The sequence below is a fragment of the Mauremys mutica genome, chromosome 10 (genome assembly GCF_020497125.1).
Source record: "Mauremys mutica isolate MM-2020 ecotype Southern chromosome 10, ASM2049712v1, whole genome shotgun sequence".
In the NCBI taxonomy this organism is placed as follows: domain Eukaryota; kingdom Metazoa; phylum Chordata; order Testudines; family Geoemydidae; genus Mauremys; species Mauremys mutica.
In genome coordinates this window covers 13,288,510-13,315,622 of record NC_059081.1, presented here as the reverse complement: position 1 = coordinate 13,315,622, position 27,113 = coordinate 13,288,510, and the positions used below count along the sequence as shown (strand labels likewise).

Here is a 27,113-nt window from a genome sequence, read left to right as displayed (position 1 = left end):
ATGTAGGTATCAGTGTTTTTCAGGGCTTCCTCTTTCATAGTATAATGAGAAGATTTCACGTCCCAACATTCCTATATAACTAGGATTGTCTTTAATTTTTATTATGAGTATAAAAATGATGTTGTTTGTTAAGCTCTGTATCCTTGTTAATGAGCCCCTGGTTTAGCATTGAGTGCATTTGTTCCCTAGAGTGCTTCAGTGTAATATTGTTTCAAACAGTACATCAAGATTGTAGCCTTGGTAAACCCTAGTGCTCATGTGGGGCCTTGCAGGGCAGGCACCTCTTCCCTTTCTTTACCACATCTACTTCTGTTTTGTGTCACGCTCCCTAGAGGGTCTGCACCCCATTCTTCCTCCTTTTGGGTGCCCTACCCCCACTTTCCTCCTTCTCTGCAGGTAGAGTTTTGCAGCATCCCATTTGAGTGGTGAGAGCTGCTGAGAGAGTTGGCCGTGCTTGCTGGGCAGCCACTGGAGCTGCTGCCTTAACTGCAGCAAGTGTTAATTTAAGAGTTGGTTGCATGATGATGACTGAAGACTGTCCCACTGCCTGTGTGGAAACAGTCATAAACTTCTTCCCTGGCAAGCCCTGGGCTAGCAGAGTGAGATGCCTGGAAAAGTGACCCCAGTAAAACTTGTTCTCTATTTGCCATGGCTGTGTGCCTCCACTTCACCACAACCTCAGGACTTGTGCTCAGCACTGCATGGCCATACTGAAGAACCGATGCTCATGTTTCATAATACTACTGTTTAATTCATTCTGTGAGAACAACTGGCATGCTCAGAAAGCAATCAGAAGCAAGGAACATCTCAAGAGAATCTGTAAAGCACAGTGAGAGAATAAGTGCAGTGAGAGTGAATGGCAAAATATGCATGAAGGCCATTGCTAAAGCTCTGGTGGCAAGGGGTGAGGGGAACCAGACTTCTAGTGCAGAAATACGTTAACTTGCTTTCTTGAATATCTTGCTTATAGCATCTGAAGTCCACTGGCTTTTCTGGGTTCACTTGAAATGCAGGATATTTATGATGTCCCACAGCAGTGCATTTTGGAGCATCGCTAGTCAATGCAAAGTATCTACTCTAGAGCATCACTAGTGAAGGCAGAAGTCTTTCAGAGTACAGTTCTGAGATCAGATTTGTAGTAGAGATGGTGAACTCTGTAGTTGCAAAGAGTTCTTTCAGAATTGGTCCATAGGTTATAGTCCAATGTTCATATTCATGGTGATCCAGATGGGATTGGAGATCTCAAGCTTCCCCTGCATTAAGCAGATCTTAAAAGGATCAGAACCCAAGACACCTTTATACAGTTCCAGGCCTTCTCTTGACAGCTCAGAGTCCTTAGGTGAACAATAGGCAATCATGGAGACTTTGAAGTAAACCTATTTCCTAAGCATCACCAGTAATTAGCTACAGGGAGTAACATAAGGCAATTGCCTGTTTTCCACCATTCGCAGGTGATTTGCTGTACATTTAAAAGAGATTAATAGTGATTAGCACTATTTTTACTGTTCATTTAAATGTTAAGATCTCCTTTTGATCTCTGAATTAATAGAATGCAGTGTAGACAGGAACCCTTTGGTTACATTGAACCTCTAACAAAATGTGTTTTTTGTTTGTTGTTTTTTTGTTTTTGGGAGGGGGGGAGTGTTTACATCTATAATCTAAAATGTCCCTAGAGGTTGAATTTGGGTCACTTATCCTGCAGGATGCTTAACCCATTCTGGCCATGTGTCACAACTTGCAATTTTTCAGATAGTGTTTATCATTCCCACCATGGCAATGGGCTGATCCATTCACAAACCACAAAGTAAATGTCTGAAACTGATTTTTCTCTCTCTCCATATACAGTGGCCCTGTTCTGAGGAACTAAACTAGTTGTGATCAGTTTCCCATTGGGTAATGAAGAGGGGAAAGGGAACTCTTTGCTAATGCTGCTTTATTGTTGGTGCTATGGAATTTTCACATTAATCATGTAAATGGGCCCAGAGGCTATGTTGTATGTATAAAGAATCCTAGAAATGTAGGGCTGGAAAGGACCTTGAGAAGTCAAGTCCAGCCCCCTGCACCAAGGCAGAACCAAGTAAATCTATTCTAGCCCGTCCTTGACAGGTTTTGTCAAACCTGTTTTTAAAAACCACCCAGGTTTTTTTTTTTTCAGGGTGGATTGATTTAAGTCCATCATTTAAATCAAGTGAAAAGCCTTGATTTCAATCTATTTTTAATCAACTTTTCCATTTGTGCTTGTTTTCTCAAGAAGGGTGCATTCTCATTAGTTGTAAATCAACATATTTTAATAGTTATATCAGCCAAATAGAGCTTTTTACACTAGATTTGGTACCCTTTTTTTGGCTATTATGTAGCTTAATATTTTCAGAATTATATTGTATATTTAGTATGTTAGAAAATGGTGAATGATATATTGCTTATTAGATTTGTATTAACCTTCATTAATTCCATTTACCATTCTAAACACACAACAGCATATAAAATGTTTATTAAATCTTAAATGTGTTTGATACATAAGCTCTTAACATTTTATATTAAATTCAGATTTAATTTTCAACAGGTTTATTTTTAAAAAGAAATACAATTTAAAAAAAAAATTGTCCGTCCCCCTCCCCCCCCCTCGAAAAAAAATCATGGGGTTTTGTTTGTTTTAATCCATCCTGGTGTTTTTGTTTCTGTGGTGTGTTGTTTTTGGACCTTGCCTCATGTCAGTTTTGTAGCTCTCCTCATGACTCCAGTTTGTCCAGAACTGGACACAATACTCCTGCTAGGCATCACCAGTACCAAGTAGAGCATGACATTTCTCTCCCATGTTTTACATCTGAAACTCCTGCTAATACACCCCAGAATTAGCCTTTTTTGCCACTGCACCATGTTGTTGACTTGTATTCAATTTGTGATCCCTATAACCTCAGATCCTTTTCAACAGTACTACCACCTAGCCAGTTATTCCCCATTTTATATTTGTGCATTTGGGGTTTTTTGCTTAAGTGTAGTACTTTGCACTTGTCTTTATTGAATTTCATCTTGTTGATTTCAAACCAATTCTCCAATGTGTCCAAGTTGTTTTGAATTCATGTCACTTCAGAAGTAACAGTGTAATAATAAGACACATGGGACACTCTGGTGATGGACTGCATGCCTCCAAACCTGAGCTCTGTTTCCACATCCCAGCTACTCTCGCATAAAGCTGCATAGTTATGTGTAATGCGCGATGTAATCATTTTATTTTTCTTTGCCACTAGGTCCACTTCCCCGATGTTGAACGGGTGGAATGGCTGAACAAGGTGAGAGGGTGTTAATGGAGCTGTATCTGAAAATGTTTTTAGTGGCATGCCTCTGCTCTGATTCAGTCTGAGCTGAGTGCTTGTCTCCTTAATAAGAGCTGTGCCTCTCTCCTGGCAAACATGACTCCAGAATGCTTATTGAATATAAGAAAACCTTCCTCAAAACTCAGCCTTCCTTTAACCCCTGCACTATAGCTGCTGCTTTAAAATCTAAATACTAGGAACTAACATGCTTGTGTACTAGTAATTCATCTCGTGATCTTCCCTGCCCCTACTGCACACCTGCCCCCACCCCCTTACATTGTCGCCCTTTATTGTTGTCTCATCCAATCTGAATTTCCAGCTCTTATGGGAGGAGAACTGTCATGTTTGCTTGTTGCGTTAATAGGAACACTTAGGAATAGAACAAGGCCAAAATTTTCAGAAGTGGAGTTGTTGGTGTGTGTGTTTGTGGTTGGTTTATTTATTTATTTATTTTTTTTAAAGGTGTCCAATATGAGGCACCTCAAAGGAGCCAGATCTTCAGAAGATCAGTGTCTGGAAACTTCTGAGGCTGAAGTACCTTGTCAGGTGTCTCATATTGGGCACCACCAGTCCCTAATCAGGTGTGGAAGCGTTGCTCTGAAACAAAACTCCTGATTCAAGAAAATTACCAGGTTCGAGGCAGGACACACATAACTAGGTTAATAGTAAAGAGTCCTGTGGCACCTTATAGACTAACAGACGTATTGGAGCATGACCTGCATCTGACGAAGTGGGTATTCACCCACAAAAGCTCATGCTCCAATACGTCAGTCTATAAGGTGCCACACGGCTCCCCCTCTGATGGGTTAATAGTGTTACAGTTCTTGAGCTAACTGCACCTCTGACCCCTTTGTGGCCTCCTTGAGGCCACCCCACTTAAATCTCAGGCCTCTAGCTGTCGTCTTTCTCAGGTCAGAGTCCCACAGTGCCCTCCTTCTAGAGCAGGGATTTAGGTTGTGATTCCTCCTATAATGCACAGCAGGTTGGAATTTAACTTGGCATCTGCAGCTCTGATCTCTCTCAAGGACAATGACAGGGTTAATCAATGACCAGCTACCCTTTGTAAAGCAAAGTACTATATATTCAGAACAAAAGCATTACAGAGAAAAATGTATCTTACAACAGTGAACAGCTTATATGCAGAACTTAGATCACCAGGATGTCACCCATCTTCCACATGGATACAGTGCTGAAGGTCTGACCCTCTCCTTCCACCCCCCCCCCACCCCCCCGTCTTGGTCAGTGTGTCACACTAGTGCTTTGACATAGTCGGAGCCACACATCACTCCTCCCACCCCCATTTCAGGGTGGTCACTATAGTTTTTCAGTCCTTTGTTTGCCAGACTTCTCCAACCAACTAAAAACCATCTCTGTGGTGCGCCCCTACCCCCTGTCTCAGGTGAGGCTTCTCCAGGCTGGTTACCTGTCCAGGGATTTGCATTAATCATCCCCCCAGTTCCTTCAGGGAACTCCTGTAACTCCTCCATAGAGCCAGAATACAATCCCTAGCCCATAAAGCTACAAAGAACATTTACAAAGTTGATAGGATAGTCTCAAGACTGTCGTGTCCATTACATCTGTCACAACCAGGGTGTGGTTAAATCTTTTTTTTTTAACCCATCATCTTAGGAACTGGAACAAGTCCTCTTGAAGGTGTGGATAAAAACAAATTTTATTACAAAGTAGAGTGGCTAATAGCCATATGTGCTGTACAGCATGGAGTTAATTTTTTCTTTAACTAGATGCATCTTGTATAAAGAATCCTCACTGTGTTTTTGTGCTTTCTGTAGGTCCTTGTGCAGGCCTGGCCATACTTTGGGACAGTCCTGGAAAAAACACTTAAAGAAAAAATTGAACCGAAGATCAGAGCCAAGAATGTGCACCTGAAAACATGTACCTTCACCAAAATCCACTTCGGAGAGAAGGTAGGTGAAGTGACTGGGAAGGTATTACAGACAGATCCTGTTCTGCTTTGCTCCCAAAATGGGGGGTAGGTGAATGTTGGGATTCTAGCGTACAGTTCCTTCATTTCCATAATACTAGAAATCTAACCACATCGGTCCTAATTCAGCTGCCATCGGCTCTCTAGTCTATTGGAGTCATCCTGTTTTCAGTTTCCTTTTGCTTTTAAATAAGCCCTTTTTTAACTAAAAAGGAAGAAGGTGTCCCTCAAAGCCAGATACAACCCCTTCCCAGTGACTGTAACCCTAGCCTGGCATGACGTATGACTGATGCTCAGCAATGAAGGTGAACCTCTTATCAGCATCCCTGTATGTCATCCCTTCGTTACAAGTTTAAAGAGGTTTCTTTGAGCCTTGAAATGTAGCATCGCTCATCTGGAACCAGGCTTGTGCCTGAGACGGTCAAGATTGCCCAGCAGGACTTGGACTCGTGTACTGATCTTGCAGAAGAGTAGAGAGAGCCAGGGGGTACTGCACTGTTGAGGCTGCCATGCTTCAAGGTCTGGCTGGGCAACTCACCTCAGATTTTGGAGAAAATCAAGGGTAAGAAAAGTGCACCAACCCCTGCCCCCAACTTGTTTAGTAAATATTTCACTTCTCAAGTTTGTGCTACATCTGCCTTTTAAACTTTTTTTTTAATTGAGCCAATGTTTCCAGTTCACTCACTATTTTAGAATATGAAGAGGTAACTTTTTCATGGAAGAATGTACCTGGGTTGAATAAAGCAGGTAGAAGTCTTCAGTTGGCCCTAATTTAAAAGATGTTAACTGTGCCATATCTTGTATGTGTCTATTCTTTCAGTGCCCTAAAATCAATGGAGTAAAGACTTATACTAAGGAAATTGATAGTAGACAAGTGATCCTGGACTTGCAAATAAGGTAATATTGAATTATTCATATCAAACTCTTGCTGCTCTTCAAGCAGTTACCTAGGAATATAGCAAGTGCTCTAGTGGGTCAGAGCTGAGATCTGTCTAGTCTCCGCTCTGATCCACTAAAGCACTTGCTATATTCCTAGGTAACTGTCCAGTGCATGTTGCTTCAGAAGAAAGTATGAACCCTGCAATAGGCAGGTGAGGAATAATCTGGCACCCACAGTAGGTCTCCTCCTGACTTATACTAGGTAGAGATTGGCTTAGTCCTCGAAACATGAAGCTTAATATCCCATCCAAAACTTTTGTTATCTTTAATTATAACATTGCTGGATATTCTTGCTGTCCATAAAAATATCCAATTCTAATTTAAAGGATGTCATTGAGGACAAGAATTTAAAAAGATGCAAACTGTGGAACTCCCAGCCAATCATATGTTATGTAGAGAAAAATGTCCTTTGATTGGCTTTGAATTTCCCCCCCTTGGAGTGTCCCCCTTGTTCTCTTGTTATGAGATTGGGGTGTGGGGGGAAGGACTGAAGTTCCTAATCCACCATCTCTGTACCATTCATTATTCTGTTCATCCCCTTTCTAAGGAAAACAATCCCTTCATATGAGTCTTGCCAGGCCCTGCATTATTCACATCTTCCTTATTCTCCTCCCCTCTAGTTCTGCAATATCTTCTTTGAAATGAGGTGATTGGTATTCCAGATGAGGCCGCTCCATTGGTTTGATTTGTCTATAGGAAGGCATTGTAACAATATTCTTCATCACTCATTCCTTATGCAATGCAACATCTTGCTTGCTTTTTTTAACCTCAACTGCACATTGAGCAGAGGATCACCCATAGAGCTTTTTTTAAAATACAGGGACAACGTTTTCTACCCTTCAGTCCTAGAGTGGCTATTTTTAATGAGATTGTTTGTTTGTTTTTGTTTCGTTAACAGCTCAAACACTTCATACTTAAGTTCCTTCCTCAGTTATGTTGAAGGGGTAGGATCATACAGGAAAATATTTTTCTTGTGAATGTCTACATTTTTGTAACTTCTGCAGGGTGATAGGCACCTAATGAAAGCTGCTTTCCTGTATGGTAATACCACAACAGCAGTGTGCACCAAAGAACATGTAGTGATGTGGATGGTAGCATCAATCAGACACGAACTGCATCTGCCTTTACATTGTGTGTGTGTGTGTCTGTGGAAAACCTCACCAAAACTAATAGGAAATGTGCATCGCCCTTAGTAACCTGTAAAATTCCATGCTGTTTACTCTTATACCAAGACTGGCAATGTTACAACAATGCTCTCTGATGTAACAATTGTAGAATTCCCTCTGTTACAGTCAGACCATTTTGAGGACATTTAGCAAGTCTGTGTTCATGTGTTTTGTCTCTGATGCCTTGCACAACAAGGTCAAGGTTTCCTGCCTGCCTTTAAGGTTCTGCAGGGTATTTCTGCTGCTTGCATCACTCCTCCCTCTCCTGCGGCTCTTAAGCCTCCTTTCCCTGCTCCGTCTGAATCCTCCCACTCATGCAGTTGTGCTTTTTTCTAGATATGCACCTTTATCCTGGAACAATCTCCCTCTTGTGCCCTAGTTGGCCACCCCTCTCCTTATCCAGGTCCCTCTTTAAGACAGGCTTCTTTCATGAAGCCTTTCAGCATTGCTGAACCAGGTCTTACACCCTCATATTGACCAAAACACAAGTGAACTGAGCTGCCATGGGATCACCCAGCATATCCTGTCTCTTCAGGCTTGTCTTGTCTCTTGTGTGTGCTGGACAGTGCTGTGCACCCAAATGCTCTAAAAAATAAGTAATATATTGGCTTTTGTTTCTGCAAAACAGCTGTGCATCAGATGTGCTGGACAATTGCTTTAGGAAGTAATGCACATGGTGGTGATGAGAAGCAGCACAATAACCTATGTTGGTTTTTGCCCCTTGGCTGTGTTTCCCCAGGATGCAGAAGGAAAGCTAAGAAAATGGGTATTGCTTGGGTATTGCTGAGAGGTAGACGTCCATTGTAAATAGGGTGTTCTCTGCTAGGATGGAATGTGCAATCATCCTTGCGTCTCACTGAAGTTATTTGTGAGTTCATCTGTTAAAGTAAGAAAAAAAATCTTCCTGGTGAAGGAGGATGGATTCAGGTGGATAGAAAAACCAGCCTATCCAGTTATGCACCCCAAAGAATGCTGGTGATGAATGCTTCCGTTGTTACCTATGAATTCAAACTAGCTTGCTAATTCGCCTGCACTGTCAGAGCTGGTAATAAAAAGGAGAGACCTGTTTGAACTGTACTAGCTTCTCCGTTGTATTCCAATGTGAAAAATTGCAGACGCTTATACTAGGTCTGACTCTGGCCCACTGACTCTAAACACAAAATTGATTAGGTGTAATCCATGACTTCTTTAATCTTAGCATGGTAGCGTGTGGGATTTCTCGTCTGTGTTCATAAGAAGCTAGTGACACTTGGTCAGACAGGAGTTTGGTTCAGTGTCTATCCAAGGTTCAGCACAGGCACTGTAAGATGGAGTTGTGTGCTAAGGGCCTAGTTAATCAATGAGTACCTACCTTTTAACTGATGTCAGACTTGGGAACAGACCCAGTGAAAATAAGCAGGAACCACATGTATATTTATTGGCAAAATATACAACTATTGGGTCTGTTTGAGATTTAGGATTTAGCCATCAACTGTACTTGTAAGCCAACAAATTCTGTTTGCTTGGAGAAAGTGGTCAGAGCTGTGTCTGTCCCAAGTGATAGCTTCTGCCCTCTCACATATGCCTCTCCTCTGAACTATAGTCACCCCTGAGCTTCCCATCTCTGGGATAAGAGGTGTTATTCAGTTGGTCCTTGTAGTGACAGATCCCTGGCCATATTCCTCCCTGTACTCAAGTTAGTGCCATGGAGAGACTGCCATAGAACACCATTTCAACATTCAGTGGCGTAGTCTGCTCTGGCTGGCCATTTCATAGCCGGGAACCCCTCATTCAGTAAAACTGCACCAGTTCCTCTGCCTTTGCTTGCAGACCCTGACCCCCTCTCAGAACTAGAAAATAATCCGAATGTTGGACGTTTCTAGCTTCAGTCTTGACTGCCTGACTCCAAAGAAGAGAGAGAGCGTTCTAGTCAGAACATGCGTGCACGTCTGAAGTGTGTTGGTATCTGGTTTTTCCTGTTCACGTATCTCAAGCAACTGAACCAGTGTCACTCAAACTTCCTTCCAACTTGAGATCGTGTGTGGGGAGAATTCTTCCTCAAAGGAATTCTATCCCAAATAGAAATAGAGACTGAAAGGGAGATGGAACTTGGCCTTAACTCTAGCACTCCTTGTCGTTGTGGAGGCAAGATGTCTGTGCACATTATACTGTGTCCCTAGCAGCGGAAGTGCCCTTCAGATTGGGACATGCGTAAAACTCATGTACTTAATATTCAGAATTGAATTTATATTTGTTCAGCTGGCCATTGCTCGTTAGTGGTAGTTCCCTATGGCTGCTTTTTCTCCAGTTAAATTACCTTCCTCTCACGTTGTTTCCTTTTGGTCAATGACACTTGGTACATATATGCGGAAGTTTATTTTAAACAATTCTATCATAATAATAGAAGATGAAATAAAATTAAGATGTCAGCAGTCTGAAGAAGTTACTAATAAAAGGGTAGCATATTTTTTTTGAACGGTTATCAGTCTGTAAGTAACGCTATGGTGGTCTGATATCCTTCCCCCTTTAGTTCTGGGTTCAGAGTCCATCCACAAGTGACTGATCAGAAATGATACATTTTGCTGTCAATCTATTTGCTCTTTAGACTTCAAACCCAGACCCTTGAAAAGGGTAAGTGTGTGGACCCTTACGCCCATGCAGACTTCAGTCAAGTCATTGGGACTCTGCATGGGCATAAGGCTTTGGGAACTCTTTTCAGGTCTCAGTACTGGACAATTATCAGTCATTTGGCCTAATAGCAGGGTTACTAATGGGGTAGTAGGTGTTTAAAGAATGAGTGACTCCAAATTTTAAAATAAAGATGACTCCTTTATCTTGTCACTTTGCTAACTTTAGCTGCAGGAAACCATTATCCAGTGACCTCATTCCTTTTCTCTTAATTATTGCTCAGGCCCTGCCGTCAGTTATGTAAGATGCCTTGTGTCTAGGTAGCATCCAACGATCTTGAAGCATCCTATAAACGCTAATGAATTTTGGCTGTGCAGCATCCCTGCGAAGTAGGATTATTATCCCAATTTTACACACGGGGCAGCTAGGGTACAGAGACTGCCTTGGCCAGTGTCCCTCAACGATCACTGGCAGTGGAAGCAGTTTCCTGACTCCTAGCCTGGGTGCGGAAGGACTTCTTGTCTTAGCTGTTGTTTCCACCTCTTATTAAACTTTACAATAAGCATCACTTTATGGTGGCTTACCTTTAAGAAAGAAAACTCTGTGACTCGTGTGTGCTCAGCAGACTACAAGTGTGACCCGTAACTAAATTCTGGTCTCCCTATTACTCATAATTACCAAAGGAAACAACAGATACTTGAGAAATGTTGCTCAAATTAAGTGTTGTTAATAGCTTGCAGTTACATAGCATCAGAGTATCACAAAGCATTTGATAAATAATGAATTAGTGTCTCATGTTCTTGAGACATAAATACAACCCTTTTTCCAGATGGGGAAACTGAGGCAGGGAACTTGTGACTTGCCCACAGGTCATGCATGAAATCTGTGGCAGAGCCAGGAATGGAACCCAAAGGTCCTCTTTCCCAATACCCCCCTCTTCCCATCAAACCACTCTTCCTAAATGTTCAGATTAAAATGTCAAAGCAAATCTTAAAATACTTTAAGCTGTGATCAATCTTAGAACAGCTCAAGCAATGAAGAAACAACATTAGGTAAAAAAAACCCTGCTTGCTCTCATCTCTTTGAGTTACATACAAAGTGGTGGTGTGTGTTTTGTGTGTGTTTTTTTTTTGCGGGGGGGGGGTCCATTTATCCAGTTCAAAGGTCAGATGTTTGGATCCCATTTGTTCATTGCAAAATAATAGAACTTTCAAACTACATTTAGGGAGGAATCTGGTTTCTGCAGGTGGTCAAAAGATGCAAACTTCTTCCAGGGAGCACCTGACCATGTCAAATAACTGGTGGGGGGGAACCCTCCTTGGCTCCCAAAACACTGAGTTAAATATTTCTTCTATTGGTCCACTGTGTGTGGCAGTTAATTGGCATAGACAAAATTAAAGCATCTTTTAATTTCAGAGCGGTTACTGGTTCCACCAGTATTCTCCAAACTGATAAAATCTTTCAAAACAAAAGGAACTTTTTAAGTGCAGCCACTTTACATCCTGCAGCCGCTTTGCTTCAGGATAATCCTTCAGTTGTTTTAAGATGCTGCAAAACTGTAACTATTGACTGTACCCATGAGAAACAGTGTATTAGAAATTGGTGTTTCCCTTCAGGAGTAATGTCATGGAACTTGATTGCTTTCTATTCTGCTAATCTAGTTTGATGCTACAGTAATATCTTTCCAGTGAAACTTCCTGGATTGTTTGCTATTTGCCTATTTTATAGCTGTTTCCTCTATAAAACCCTCTCACATGTGTCATAGCTCAATTTAGAGGAAAAATTTAATGTGTATCTTAGTTGCTACAGTACATCTGGCTACTTCATCTCTTTGCAAGAAGAATACAGCCTTCCAGAATAGTAACCAGTCTTTGTTATCTCAATAGCAGGGTTATCGAAAGCCTTCTTTAAAAGAGTTTGTTGCTTTGCTGGAGTATAGGGGTGTGGGGGGGGGGAACCCTGTGTGGGTAATATACTGAGCGGTGATGTCATGGCACCACTTAAGAAACCAAATTCTTCTTTTAGAAGCTTGCCCAAGGGTATGTCTACACAGCAGTGGGTCTGAGGCCATGTCAATTGATGTGGGGTAAAAGATAGCATGTAGATGTTTGGGCTTGGGCTCAAGCCCAGACTTTCAAACCCAACGAGGAGGGGAAGGTCTCTGTGTGCTGGCTGGAGCCCAGTCTCAAACATCTACACTGCTGTTTTTAGCCCCGTGGTGCGGGCTTCTATCAGTTGACCTGGCGTCTGAAACTTGCTGCCATGGATTTGTGTGTTTGAAGTGTAGACGCAAACTTTCTGCCCAAGGCTGTTTAGGATATGCTTACCCAAGAGAGCCTCACATATCGTTAGAGCAGTGGTCTGGGGTGGCCCTGGGGGGCCGCAAGCAGGTTTCAGGGGGGCTGCCAAGCAGGGTTGGCATTAGACTTGCTGGGGCCCAGAGCAGAAAGCCAAACCCCCACCCCATGGGGCTGAAGGGCAGGGCCTGATGCCCTGCCACCCAGTGCTGAAGCCTGAGCAACTTATCTTCATAGGGTGCCCTGTGGCATGGGGCCTGGGCAGTTGCCCTGCTTGCTACCCTCTAATGCTAGCCCGGGCTTTTATATGCAGAAAAATAGTTGTTGCACAGATGGGCTGTGGAATTTTTTTTAGCATGTTGGGGGCAGGAGGGAGGGAAAGTGGGGTGGGGAGGACTCAGAAAGAAGAAAAAGGTTGAGAACCCCTGGGTTAGAGCATGGTAGTAGGAGCCAGTCTGGCTCCCGTTTCAGACTCCTCATGAGTTTTTGGTCAAATAGCCTTGCCTCTCTGCCAGTTTCTCTGGTGTCAAATATATTAATACAAGCTCACCCACCTGTCATCCAAAATTGAAAGATGTAAATAGTGTTTGTAAAGCACTTACAATTCTCAGATGACAGGTGTCTATAGGATTGCGAAGTCCTTCTCTGAGAGGAAGGATATTTACATGGAAAGAATGTTGAAGGCCTTGTAATCCTCTAGCAGAGGATGTGTAGAGTCCTTGGTTGCATTAAACCCTACTGTGATATAATCAGAAGGGAAATTATTCTATGGGGTCTCTTGTTCACAAACCTGCTTGTGATTCAGTCTTCTGCAGCCACTGGGTTGTAGGTGTATGATAGTCACTGCACTTGTTGTATTTATCTGATTGCTGGAAGAGAGGAGTGGTGTCTTTCTCTTCCTCTTCTCCCCTCCCCCCCCCCCCAGTACCCATCAATAGACACAAGGTTCACGCAAGAATTTAAAAGGAAATCGAGAAAGCATTTTATTTATTTTTTTTTGCAGCACAGTATGGATAAACGGCTACCTTGAAGAGCTTCCAGTCTTGCTTCTCACACATGACAGGTCAAGCAAAAGAGTAGACAAGGTTTGGGAGAGGCAGGATGGGGATCACAGCAGTAAGAGCACGTGGCTGTTGAGCTAATGCCTAAAGCCACGCCATAGCGAACAAACACGTAATCTGTTACTAACTGAACAAACCAGTTTTGACACCAAGCAGGATATGACATAGACCCAACTCCTCCAAAACACAGGAAGAGATGCACGTGTATGCAGGCAGGAAATACACCGTGTAAACTATAGAGCGACACTGACCAATTGCAGTTCCAGTGAGTGACGAACTAATAGTAAGAGGTGAAGTTGAGGTGCAATAAATGAATCCTCTTTAGAGCTGGCATGGGCTGCTGCTTCACTTCTAAGTAGTACAATTGATGGATTGTAGGGAATAGAGCTGATAGAAAAATGCAGATTGTCATGAAAAATTTATTGAAATTTTTATGGTGAAATGTAGACTTTTTGAAAGACTTCACCCAGTCTAGGAGCTGGTTTAAAGACTTCCTTGCAAAAGATTTTGTCAAAAAACTGTGAATTACCAACTCTACTAAGGAGGATGTGCTTTCACCTGAACACCTAATAGTGTTCATTCTTATCTCCTGAAGTGACAAGCCCACCGATAGAATATCTTAAAACTAGCCTGTTCCAGTTCAGGGCAGCTTCTCCTGTATTTTTCCCCTTAGTGGTTCAACAAGGGTACCCAGTCTTAGGGTTCCAACTCCCCAGCTGTAGCCTCTCTTGGATGGAGACACCTCTCATTGCCTTCTGACCACAATATGTCCAGACTGTACAGTTCCTTGCCTTCACTGTGTATTTCCCAGCAAAGGCAGTGTGCCTAAACAAACCTTGCTCACAGACATGAAGGCCAAAAGGACCATTATGATCATCTAGTCTGACCACCTGCACACTGCAAGCCACAGAACCTTCCCCACCCAGTCCTGTAATAGATCCCCTAACATCTGGCTGAGTTACTGAAGTCCTCAAACCATGATTTAAAGACTTCAAGTAACAGAGAATCTACCTTCTTGTTTCACTTCAGGGACTGATAATGGCGTGCTTGCTACAGCTATAAGTTTCCACACCGTTCTTTCTAAGTAAGCCTACTTTTTATTCTTAAGGTAAAAAGCATTACAGAGAAGACTTATTAAAACAATAAAAGAACCTACACACGTGCTAATAAGGTTACCAAGCATCTCCCCACCAGAGGGGTTTCTTTGCAGTCACAAGTTCATCAAGCTTCAGCTCAGAAGAAGCACACGCTTTTATGAGACCTCAGTAGGCCTAGTCCTTCCCTAAGGATTGGGGCCCTCCATGGACCTGACTGTTTGCTGGATCAGAAGGTCCTGAGCCAGTTTAAACTTAGACTATTTAACCAAAAGTCATTTCTTTGTCTATTGATCTTTTGGAGAATCCAGTTTGAACTAATAGATGTGAATCTCTCTGGGGGTGATGGCTTTAAAGATCGGTAGGGAGGAAGTTCATTAGCATCTATCTTCCCTGCTAGAGAAGATGCATACAGTGCCACAACACAACATACACAATTCCATTTTTAATACCATGTACCCTGAAGGTATTAAACCCTAACTCAGTCAGGTTTAATTTACACTTCATTGAATTACCTTAATTCCATAAGGTATGTTCAGGATATTGTCAGTCTGTCATGTTAGTTTCCCAATGTGATGCTACCATTATTCATAGCCTGTGAATAACAGTAGTATCCCAGTAAAGGCTGTACAATTTATCCTTGTGCTGTCCTATTCAATAGGCAGAGAATTGATCTTTAACAACACCTAATTAACCCATGGCCCTCATTACCCCCAAGCTATTAGACAGTCATGTGGATAAGATTAAAAATAGGGTTTTTTGAAGGGCTATCAACCCTCTGGCTTCAGGGTATAAACCAACCTTTGAGGGAGATTAGGAAGAAACTCCCTATTTGGGTAAGACATGCCATAACACTCTATAGTGTAGTTTGTTGCACTGTCCTCTGAAGCATATGGTACTGGCCGTAGTCCGAGACAGGGCAGTGGGTGAGATGGACCTCTGTTCTGACTTGGTGTGGCAGTTCCCATGTAATACTGATTTAGAACAGCCTAAACGATGATTAAAATCTGATGGCAGAGATTGCGCTGAATATTTCACCCTAGAACTTTTTGTCAGACAAATCTCTGTCAGGAAAGAATATTCTGTGAGAACATTAAACAGTTCTGCAGCTAAGTGGTTGCTAGTAGTTGTTTGGAAGAGTTTCTGATTCTGCAGAAAGACAAAGGCTTTTTATAAACCAAAGCAGTGTCATCTGCATCACATACTACTGACAGCTGCTTTTAAAGTCCTAGTTTGTTTATTGCAAACTCAGGGGCCCACTTTGGGCCTTCCACTGGGCTCTTTAGTTAGACAACTCCTTGTGAAGTCAGTGGGAGCTCTGCCTGAGTAAGGATTGCAAAATAGAGCCCAAAGATTGATATTTGTAGAAATGCATCACTTTAAATTCTTAATACTGGTTAATCTTGAGTGATAGTCACATTACCAGAAAACTTTCAGTATACCTTGTAAGGTGACACACACAATTGCAATGCTACAACATTCAAGCTTTCAATTTTTATAATAGAAACTTCTTAATCTGGTAAATGTTTCTCCCTCCCCACCATCCTCCTTCCCATAGATAAATACATTGCACGGAATTTTGTTTTGGTTCACTCTTCAGATTTCATCAGGATTTAAATTGGCTGTGTGCTTTTTTTTTTTTTCTTGTGGGTGTATAAATCCAAAACATATTATTTATCTAGAGCCTGTAGTATCTTGTGAATTTGCCAAAGGGACTTACTCCTCTGGGTGGGGGGTGGCATACTTGAAAACCATTCTGCGTAAGGCAACCATGATTTAAAAATCAAGAAGTTGTAGTCTTACAGTGAACAGTATTAAAAATAGTTTATTTTCAGGTTATTCTCAACTTCCAAAATTGTTGTACTCCAAATTTAATTTTATTCTGGGTCTGATACTCTCAATGGTAACTGCCCAATAATTGACCTATCTCTGTCTTTTATGGGTCAGCCTCAAGACCCCTGGGTTATCTTTAAGGTTGATTTTTGCCCTTGTATTTGGCATCTCTGGCCCAGCCTGCTGTGATGACATGAAAGATGCAACATGAGCCAAGAGAAGTGAAATAGTGTATTAGGCTGTGATTGTGACTTCAGTGGGACAAGGGCCGGCTTTAGGAAGTACGGGGCCCAATTAGAACAGTTTCGGCGGGGCCCCGTCAGGGATGACTTAAAAAACACGTGGGGCTTGTACTCACCGAGCGGTGCTCCGAGTCTTCAGCGGCACTTCGGCGGCAGGCCCTTCACTCGCTCCAGGTCTTTGGCGGCACTGAAGGACCTGCTGCCGAAGACCCGGAGTAAGCGAAGGACCCGCCGCCAAAGTGCCACTGAAGACCCGGAGCTCCGCCAGGTGAGTAAAAATTAAAAAGGCGCCTCTAGCCAGGGAAGGGATTCTCACTGAGCGCGGGGCCGACTTAGGCGCGGGGCCCGATTCGGGGGAATTGGTGGAATAGGTCTAAAGCCGGCCCCATCGGCACAGGAGTGTTCTCATGTCTTCTGGTGCAGGATCAGATTCTGAGTAGTGGTTGAGAGAGAGCACCCTGCCATTTCTTTACTCCCTTGGACCCCCAGAACCCTCATAATGCTCATCCAGTTCTGCAATATCATATTAGGGTTGATATGCTCATTTCCCTTGTATTCTTTACAGCTCCATTTTGTTCGAGTGTGGGTATTGCAAACACTGGACTAATGTGAAAACTTTCTTTCAGTTATGTAGGGGACTGCGAGATTCACATGGAAGTATCAAAGTTTAAAGGAGGAGTGAAAGGAATACAGGTGGGTATAATACAAATGTTCACATGATGCTGTATTTTATATTGAGGCAGCGTGGCCCTGTGGGTAGGGCATGAGACTGGAGGTCAGGAGACCTGGGTTTTATTTCTGTTGCTGCTGCTGGGTGATCTTGGACAAGTTGCTTCACTGCCTTGTGGCTCCGTTTCCCCGTGTATAAAATGCCTCCTTTGGAAAGCACTTTGAGATTTGCAGACAAAAGCACTATCAAATAGCGAGATGATATTAAACTTCTTGGAACTTCACAGTGACTGTGGCGAGAGAAGATTGAATCTCCCAGCCCATAAGCGTAGACCCTGTGCTACGAGAGTTACACCGAGGCTGGGCTTTTCAAAGGAGCGTAGCAACTCCCTTCGATCTGTTTGAAAAATCTCTGCTTTTGCCATTAGCAGTGTGTGATCTCAGACACACAGGGGAGAAGTGCTGATTCTGTCCAGTAGGGGGCAGTGGTGCCCACATACAGTTAATCCTAGTATTACTGGGGTAGATTTAAATCCATTTAGGGTCCAAATTTCAACTGTGTGGAAACAAGATTCTATAAAAATTTAAGGGGTAAAATTCTCAAAAGCACCGAAGCCCCATTTTCAGAAGTGACTTAAACACTTGGGAGCCTGAGTTTCAATCACTTCTGAAAATGGGACTTGGGGTCCGAAGTCGCTTGGGTACATTTTTCAAAAGCACCTAAGAGTTAGAAATGTTTTGATGATGTTGTTGTTTGTTGGGTTGTTTTTTTTTTTTTTTTAAATGCCAGTGAAAAGCGTTTTCACTCTGGATTGCCTCTTAACGTAACTCGTTACAAACGAAGTAGATGTTGTTCCAGCCCAAGCTTACCATGGATGTTAGAGAAGAGAAATGCTCTCTGAATTCATTGCTTGGATGAGCGGGTGGGAGGACCCTGGCGATAGAATGTTAGGGCCAGAACTCTGGAGTTCTAGGTCCCATTTTTGTGCTTTGACCTTGCATCTCTGTAAATGAGGCAGCAGTTCAGGTTCATTCTGGCCGTTACCTTCAAATGGAAGTTTCCCTCCTCTGTTCTCTTCACAGTTACATGGAACGTTACGGGTGATACTGGAACCTCTTATCACAGATGTGCCTTTCTTTGGAGCCATGACAATGTTTTTTATTCAAAAACCGGTAAGTCTCTAGTGAATTCCATTCTGCAGCCTGATTGATCCTTGATCTTTGCTCGTATGACAGTGAGGGCCAATCTGCCTTTTAAATATCCATCTGTAATAGCTTGGTTACTTCCCTGCCTACTATGTAATACACCGCTACCCTGCTATAACGCGACCCGATATAACACTGGTTCGCATATAGCGGGGCTCCGGCTGCTGTGGGGAGCCCAGGGCCCTTTAAATCACTGCCGGAGCCCTGCTGCTACTACCCCTGGGCTGTGGCAATGGGGCTAGGCTGGCGATTTAAAGGGCCTAGGCTCCCCACAGCGGCCAAGCCCAGAGCTCTTTAAATCACCTCCAGAGTCCTGCCGCTGCTACCCCGGGGCTGCGGCAGCGGGGCTCGGCCGGTGATTTAAAGGGCCCGGGGCTGCTGCGGGGAGCCCAAGGCCCTATAAATCACCGCTGCAGCCCTGCCACCGCTACCCCTATATAACGGGATTTTTGGCTCCCCACGACTGCGTTATATCGGGGTAGCTGTGTACTTAAAATAGAATTTTGAACAATAATGTGCTTAAAATAGGAACTTTACTCTTTTTAGAGCTCTAGATAATGAAGGATGTTCTTGTGCATTTTGTTCTCCTACAGTGTTGCATGCCAAGTTAGTCTTTGGCTTCTATGAATGCACAGACTCCCTAGTGACTGTGGTAGATGGTCTTCCAATAAAAGTCATATGGACGGACTACTGACAGATTATTAATACAGTTAATAAATGCAGCCATCTTAGGTGCCAGTCTGTTAGCCTTGCATTGAAGGCCTAATTGTGTAACCTTGTGAATGCCACCTGCTGTGAATTAAATCCCATCTTTCTCTTCCTAGTGACAGCTTATAGCATGATGTGCTTTTTTTAATGCATTTCTGGATTTTATTTTTTTTATTTTTTGCTTGAGTGTAAAGGTAGTTAGAGACCAAACGCACACAATATGTGGGTCAAACTTATAAATCCTTCCATGAAGCATTGCCCTTTGGTTGGCATTAGCTATAATGAAGATACTTCAAGTTCCCAGTGACAGTAGCACAGTATAAGACTAGACAAAATTCTCCTGCTACCCCCACACAACACCACTGAATTCAGTGTGCTGAATGGTTGCAACAGCGGAATTTTGATCATTATGTATTTTTGGATTATAAGGATTCATGGTGCATACCATGGGATTATCCAGTGGTCTCCGGTATAGGCTAAGAAGAACATATCTGTGGGGAAGTGGCTAGATGTGGAGCTGATTATTGGCATCTGGGGAGTGGATTTGAAGAAATTTTTGCTGCTGTGTGCCTCTGGTGTAGTCACAAACTAAAGCGGATACTATGCTAAATCCATAAGTGACTGTATAGGTTGGCCATGTTGCCGGAGAGGCTATACCAAGACACCAGTATATTTTACCAACATTAAAATATTTCAGGCAATACAACTAATATGGTACATAACTAAGAAATGATTAGCCCCAGCAATCTACTACTTGTATGAGATGGCAGCTGGTCCTGGGCTCTGAGTAACTTTGGCCACGGTTCAGTAAGACAAAAATGGTGCTGGATGTATTACCAATGGCAAGACTGAAAGCAAAACATAAAATCCAATGAGAGGCATAAGTGGTGCATAGGCAGGAGGGAAATCCCATTGAGCAGTAGTGTGAAGCAAAAATGAAATCCACTCTTCTGCTGAAAAGCCCTGTATTACTAAAGATCCTTGCATTAATCAACTGGATTAGTGCATAGATGAGGTCATTGCCTCAAAGAACTTGGTTTTCAGGGCAAGATCCTCAGCTGGTGTAAACTGAAGTTAGTGGAGCTACACAGTTTACATGAGCTGGGGATCAATCTTACCCTTGGAGTAGAGGCTTAATAGAGGAAACCTCCACAGACTAGTAAAATGCAAACTTAAAAGTTAGAAATGGAGTGTTCTGGCTCTGGAGGCTTTGTTTCAAACAAAGGAAAGGTGCAAAGGAAGGTGGTAGAGGAGGGGTGTGTGAGAACAAGGCAGTGGAAGGTAAGTTGGACTGCATAACATGTAGGCAGGGCTAGACTTTAACATTTTAAATAGATTCCTAGCTGTATCGGTAGCTGTACCGCAGAGGGATATGATAAATGTCACATTTATGATCCAAGAGGGGAGAAAGTAGCAGCAGTTATTGAGGATGAACTGCAAACATTCAATTCAAATACCTGTAAATCTTTTTTGCTGTATTCCATATAAGGGAGAAGAACTTAGTCACATCTCAAACAAAACCAGCTGCTCTGGTCTAGTCTGAGCTTGTATGAGGATCCATGGAGTCATTGTAAAACCTGTTTTCTAAGGCCTTTCCAGAGAGGTGGTTCCAGAGAGTTATTGCACTGAGCAATCGGTCTTGCTTCTCTGGGTTGAGTGTTTTGGGTTCCTTTTAGCACTTCAGCTCATATGTGACATCGCTGGGTCACTCTAGCCACCCAGGAATGTGCTTTCTGAACACATCTCTTATTCAAGCTGACTTAAATGGCATGGCGCAGTTGGAGAATGGCCTCAAACTGAGGTGTTCTAAGGTGTTCTCCAGGGTGTTTGTGTGGGGGGGTGGGGAGGGAAGACATTTGATTCCTTAGTAAGCATCTAGCAAAGGAAATGTGCAAAGTCCATGATAGCTCCCTTCAGAAGGATATGAGCAAAGACACAAGCCAGTTGAGGATGCCTGCCTGATGGTTGATGGCTGTGATGCCTAGTTAATCTGTGGGAATGGAATCCGTGATGATGATGGGGTGTAGTAGTGTGGCTTTATCAGGATAAGTTTCAGATGGTCACGTGATTCACTACAGCTTCACCACTTATAAGTAATCAGTGCTCATTTGGGATGACTCGCATAAAACATTAATACCACACTGCCCAATTGCATGTTCTGTAGCTGCTGCATATATATTTAAGGCACTGCTAATTTCTGAGCATCTTTAAAAACATTGGGCCATATTTCCAGTGTCACTCAGTTAGCTTGCCTGTTAGGGCCGTCCTCTTTAAATCCCTCTGCAAGTAAAGCCCATTGCCTTAGTTGGATCTGGTCCCACTAAAACAGCTCTTCCTAGCTATCCCAGTAGGAAAGGAATTCTACATTTCTGACTCAGCAGAGCCATGAATTAGTGGATTTTAAAGCTGTGACTTTTTTATGTATAGAAAAACTGTTACTGTCGCAGGGCAGAATAACTTTGGGGCACAGAAAGAGGAAACAATACTCTGACATCTTGAGGGTGGTTTTTTTAATGATGGCTCTCTGAAGTTGCTGGGGTATTTGGATTGTTGGAACATGTCCTATGGGAAGTCAGCAGGTGATCAGAGCCATGTGATACATTAATTGTAGCAAACTCCTCCATGTGTGATTTAGACATGTAAACCCCACATGTTTGGATGGACTATACATCCTTGTGCTTCAGTGCATGAGGCAATTAGGAAGGCATTTCCCGATGGGTGGATTACCCCACAGTTTTCCACTCCAGGATTGCTTGCATCTTTGTGTGAAGTATTTGGTAATGGTTGCTCTCAGATGGAACACTGAGTCTGCTGCTCCGATACAAGATGGCAATTCCTATGTTCCTAAGTCTTTGGAGGATAAGACCCAAAGAAACCCTGATGCCAGGTCTTGGCAGCTCAAATAAGGGAGGAAATGTCTCATTCTCAGCCATTGGTTTTAGGTGTAAACATAATCCAGTTTGTTTTCTTTAGCTGGATATATCTTGTGTTTTTTAGGCTCATTAATCATTTGTTGCAAATTCATTCATACGGTTTAGTTTGGGTTTTTTCTTTTCCTGCTTACTGTAGCTCTTGGAAGTCAACTGGGCAGGCCTGACCAACCTCCTAGATGCCCCAGGAATTAGGTGAGTGTTCAGTTCTCTTCTTTTTTATTTTATTTTTTTATTTTTTTTAAGAAAGAGGTGGGGTAGGAGGGGGAATCATGTAGAAATGAACCCCTTTCTTTAGAAACTGAGCCAAAGATTTTCAAGAACTATGTATCTTAGGGCTTTATACTGTTGTCCATAACAATAGTATCTAAACAATCTTGAAACTCTGAACTCAAAGCTCTATTGCAAGCATCAGAATTGCTTTTCTACCACTTCCTCACATTTGAGGCTCATGATGGAAGTATTACGGCTAGCCAAATCTCCTGTGAAAAGTCAGAAAAGACACTGAGGCCATAACAAGAGCTACAGTTACAAAGCTGGCCTTCCTTTCTACACCTGCAAGAATTATTTTGCATTGATAGTTTATAATGAGATCTCCAGAGTTAAGGGATTTGCATACTGTACTTATTTTGAGGTGCACAAATATAAGCCACCTATCCGGGACATTGTATACTCTATTGTAGTTTTATTAATCATGGAATCTATTTTTAAATCAACAACAAAATCCAAAATGGCAGAAATTCCCCTGCTTTTCCCACAACGGGTTATAGACTCCTCAGATTCCCAAAAGAAACACAACAAAGTTGTTCCAGCCCTTCCCAAATGTGTATTGGGTTGATTGTTTATATTTAAGTTTCACAGTGAATGTGCATCTCTCTGTATTTGGCTCCACTACTCTGGATTTTTCAAGCTGTTCCTCAGGAACAAAGATGAATTTCCTGCTTCTGAGTTTTTTTCAGTTTAAGCAGAAAACTGTTCAAGTCACATGGAAAGGAAAAGTAACTTACCAATTTGGTTACTTGCAAGTCATTATTTTTAAACTAAAAATGATTTTTAGGGGCTGCTTTTCTATCTCCTCCTGCTGCTGCTGAAAAAGGCTTAGGACCAGATGCAGACACTCTTGTGCATGTTGAATAGTTGCTTACTCCACTGAATCAAATGGGACTGTGCTGCTACTCAACATGAGCAAAGGTATCCAAGCCTTTCGATGTACGGTGGCAGAGAGCTCCCTTTGAGGCCAGAGCAGCTGTATGCCCTGGGAGGAGATGTCCTTTTTAACTTGGGAACTAATCTTTTTCCTTTCCGATGCAAATTCTCTTAACCCTTGCAGGAAAGGGCTGTACACACTGCACACTTACAAGCAACAGTTCATTTGGCTCACTGCAAAATGCTGGAGCCTGACTGCTTCATTCCTTCCTACTTCCCTTATAGTGGCTTAAATATAGAAAAAACTCTGATCATGAAAGCCTTATGAACAAACATGCCTGGATGTGAAACACGCTGAAAGACTGGTTGAACCAGAATTCTTCCTTTAGATGACTCTGATTTATGGGGAAGAGTAAAGAAATATGAAATTCTACCTAGTCATTTATTTGTTAAAAGCTACACTTAGTTGGATTCAGGTCCATGCCAAAATTCACATGATTTCATAACCTTTCTGTTGATGGGGGTTTGGGCAGGAAATCACTGTCCTGTCATCAGACCGTCTGTGAGCTCTGCATTTGTACTGGGCAGGGCATGGGATTTCAGCCTTCTGTTCTGGTCAGACTGTGCACTGTGACCAGATCATGGAACAGCCTTATCCAGCATATTCCTGTTCTTGCTAGCACTTTACTTAGCAATGAGATGAGGTGGGGAGGGAGTGACGCTGTGTGTGTGTGTGTATGTGTGTTTATTAGTCTTTTCCCCCTTAATGGTATCCTGCCCTGTAGATACAGACTTGCTCATGCCAAATAGCTGTTCATTGAGAACACTTCATTCACCATTTGTAAGTAGAGAGCACTAAAATGTGTTTTTCCTACACACTTCTGGCTATGTGGAGGTAGGTCAAATGTCTGTTCTGCAAATACAGCAATAGAGGGCCAAGTATAAGGCTAGAACTGAAAGATTAAAAAAAAGCATTGATTTTTACTGCATTTCATAGATTCCATAGGGTTTAAGGCCAGATCATTCCAGTCTAACCTGTATATCACAGGCTATTAAACTTCACCCAGGTACCCTTATACTGAACCCAATAACTGTGGCTAAAGCATATCTTCCAGAAAGGCATCCAGTCTTGGTGGAGTCTCTATGTTGTGAGGTCTTCACATCATTTCCCTTGATAGCTTTGTTCCAATGGGTTATCACCTTCACTGTTAAAAATGTGGGCCTTATTTCCCATTTGAATTTTTCTGGCTTCTGTTTCCAGACATTGGCTCTTAATATATTAAAGAATCCCAGCAAATTCAGCTCGGATGATTGATTAGGAATAAATAACTTTGCTGTAGAGATTTACACATGAAATGAACGATTGCTGCTCCTTGAGTCTGTGGCTCCTGTGACTTGATGGGATGCAAAGGATCTTTGTGCTCAGTAAAGATCACATGATCTCCCTGAAACCATTTATTTTAAAAGGTGACCTAGAAGGGGGTGGGGGTTGTGCCTTTTTGTTTTAATATAATATATAAAGACCAGAGTGCTTGGAGGGGACATTGTAGATTGGTCCATTGGTTAATCACCTCCTGGTTTTTTTTAACTTGTCTGGCTTCAGCTTCCTATTTACAACAGTGTTTACTTTTTTTTTTAATTGCTCTTCAATAAATCTGGCTTGAAGAAAGGGAAGTACTGGAGTCAAGACTCAAATAATTTGCCTGCATTACAAAAAACAACCTCACAACTGGTTCCCTTTCTTGGCAGTCTTAGTAGAGAAGCTAAGGGGTGAATGGAAGCTGAATTGCCTAAAGGTGGCTATTCCAAGAGGGTATAGATTAAGGCAAGCTGGTGGGGAAAGGTGGGAGAAGCTCATATTATTACTGTACATGCAGTGCTTATTCTGGGAATACAAGGGGGGCTTCAGTCTCCAGGACTGTCAATCCAACCACTTTCAACATAAGGATAAGATGGGATCAAATTATATACACAGAGGCTCTAACTAAAAAGCACAGGAGTACTTGTGACACCTTAGAGACTAACAAATTCATTTCAGCATAAGCTTTTGTGGGCTACAGCTCATTTCTTCAGATGCATACTCTAAAGTCACCCATGGCCTCATGTATGGATTCAAGGTCAGAAATTGTCATTTTATGCTGATGTGAAGTTGTCACCCCTTTTTTAGTTCTCCAAACTCCAAAGTTGTGGAAACACTATGAACGTGTGTATTCCTGAGGTAGTGCAAAAGAGACCCCAGATTTGAACCCTCTTGTTCCCCCATCCATCTCATCCTGCCTCATCTTTTGTATCCTTGTATCTTTAGTCTTCTAAGGTCAAATTTCCAGCCAGCTTTTGTAACGGAAAGATTTGGATGCGCCACACTGCAGTTGTACATGCAAATAGCCACTTGTATGCACAGTTCTGGATTTGCACATCCAACTCAGTTATGCATGTGCAAACATAAATTTTGTGCCCTTGCATGTGCACAGATGGATGAGCAAGATCCGATTAGGACTGAAATCTTGGTTCTTTCCTCCTTTTGAGAGTTGAAGGCATTCTCTTTCAAGGCATGGAGAAGGCAGAATGATAACATTTGCAATGTCTTTTGTTGTAATTGAAATCGTGACTTATTTGTGTGTGTTGTTTTTAAATTTTCCCTTCAGTGTAATGTCAGACACGATAATCCAAGACCTGATTGCTGCCCGGCTGGTGTTACCAAACAGAATCACAATTCCACTGAAAAAGAACATGAAAATTTCCCACCTGCGATTCCCTATCCCATATGTGAGTGTTTTCTGAGCTGGATGATGTAATATATTGACACACAATCAGCTGAATACGCTGTACGCTAAGACGTGGGGAGGGGGGAAAATGCATTAACCTGCTGTGCACACAACTCATCAGCCTCTAAACTGTGGGAACTAGGATTGTTGAAGTTGATATTGTCCACCTATCAAAACTGGTTGAAGCACGATAGTGGGTATCTGTTCAGATTGAAAATACAAGTTACTGCAATACTGAACTGTGGTGCAGTGCCCCAACTTTAGGGGAAAGCCTGCTCATACCATGTATAATACCAACCAATATCTCTCTCCCAGTCATGTCTATTAAAACTGAATGAAGTCAGCTCAAATGTGTGTAGGAGAAATCTGAGCAAATGATGCTAAAGCTTCTGGATACTGAATGCCGTGACAGTAGTAGTTGATAGGCAAATACCTCTATCTTGAGTATTTCTAGTGCACCCATCACAATGGTGTCTAGGTACTCTTAATCTCTGACCCCACACTGAGTTTATATTGCAGCAATATCGTCTACATTGGGGGTAGTCAATAGGTGGACTGTGGGCCAAATCTGGGCTGCCAGATGCTTTTGAACGGATCCTGAAATCTTTTTATTTACAGTATTTATCATTATTGTTGGGGTTCTTTTATTATTTTCTCTGGAGGATGGACCTTGACTATACCTTTTTGACCAAGAAATTTGGACCTTGACAAAAAATAGCCTACCCATGTTCTACATACTTATTGAAGAGCGGAACAAGACTATTCCCCAATAGTTTTAACGTACAATAGCAGATATTGGCCAGAAGTTCCTCTTGGTCTTTGTATATCCTGGTATACAGTACATAAGGCTTGTTTAAGAGATTAATCGGTGATCTCTTTACCAAGTGAAAGCTTTGGGTTAATGAAGGAATATGATGAATCTTCAGTTTGTGCTTGATTTGTATGCTAACCCAGCAATTCCTTATTTAATAATGAAAGAGCTTAAACAACAGGTAGGAAGGCATAAAATCACAAATCTTTTTACTAAATAAAATATCTTGCAAAAATTCATCCAAAACATTGTCAAATGCAAATCTCTTAAATATACTATAAATATTCTAGATATTGGGAAAGTGAGGGGAAAAATGGATAGGTGGCTGTTTTCCACCTACGTTTAATCACCAAATGGAAGTTGAATGGCCACCTCTGCAACAA

At 42.2% G+C, this 27,113-nt stretch overlaps 1 protein-coding gene across 2 annotated transcripts in view; it reads left to right on the top strand.

The window, feature by feature from the left end:
* The window catches only part of ESYT3 (extended synaptotagmin 3), a 56,281-nt gene that overhangs the window by 8,096 nt on the left and 21,072 nt on the right, over positions 1–27,113 (top strand). For both annotated transcript variants that reach the window (XM_045032353.1, XR_006582639.1), the window contains exons 2-8: positions 3,249–3,290; positions 5,105–5,239; positions 6,077–6,153; positions 17,122–17,188; positions 18,248–18,337; positions 22,148–22,203; positions 25,800–25,920. In XM_045032353.1, coding sequence (XP_044888288.1) covers positions 3,249–3,290; positions 5,105–5,239; positions 6,077–6,153; positions 17,122–17,188; positions 18,248–18,337; positions 22,148–22,203; positions 25,800–25,920 — 588 coding nt within the window. The remainder of the gene's footprint in view (positions 1–3,248; positions 3,291–5,104; positions 5,240–6,076; positions 6,154–17,121; positions 17,189–18,247; positions 18,338–22,147; positions 22,204–25,799; positions 25,921–27,113) is intronic.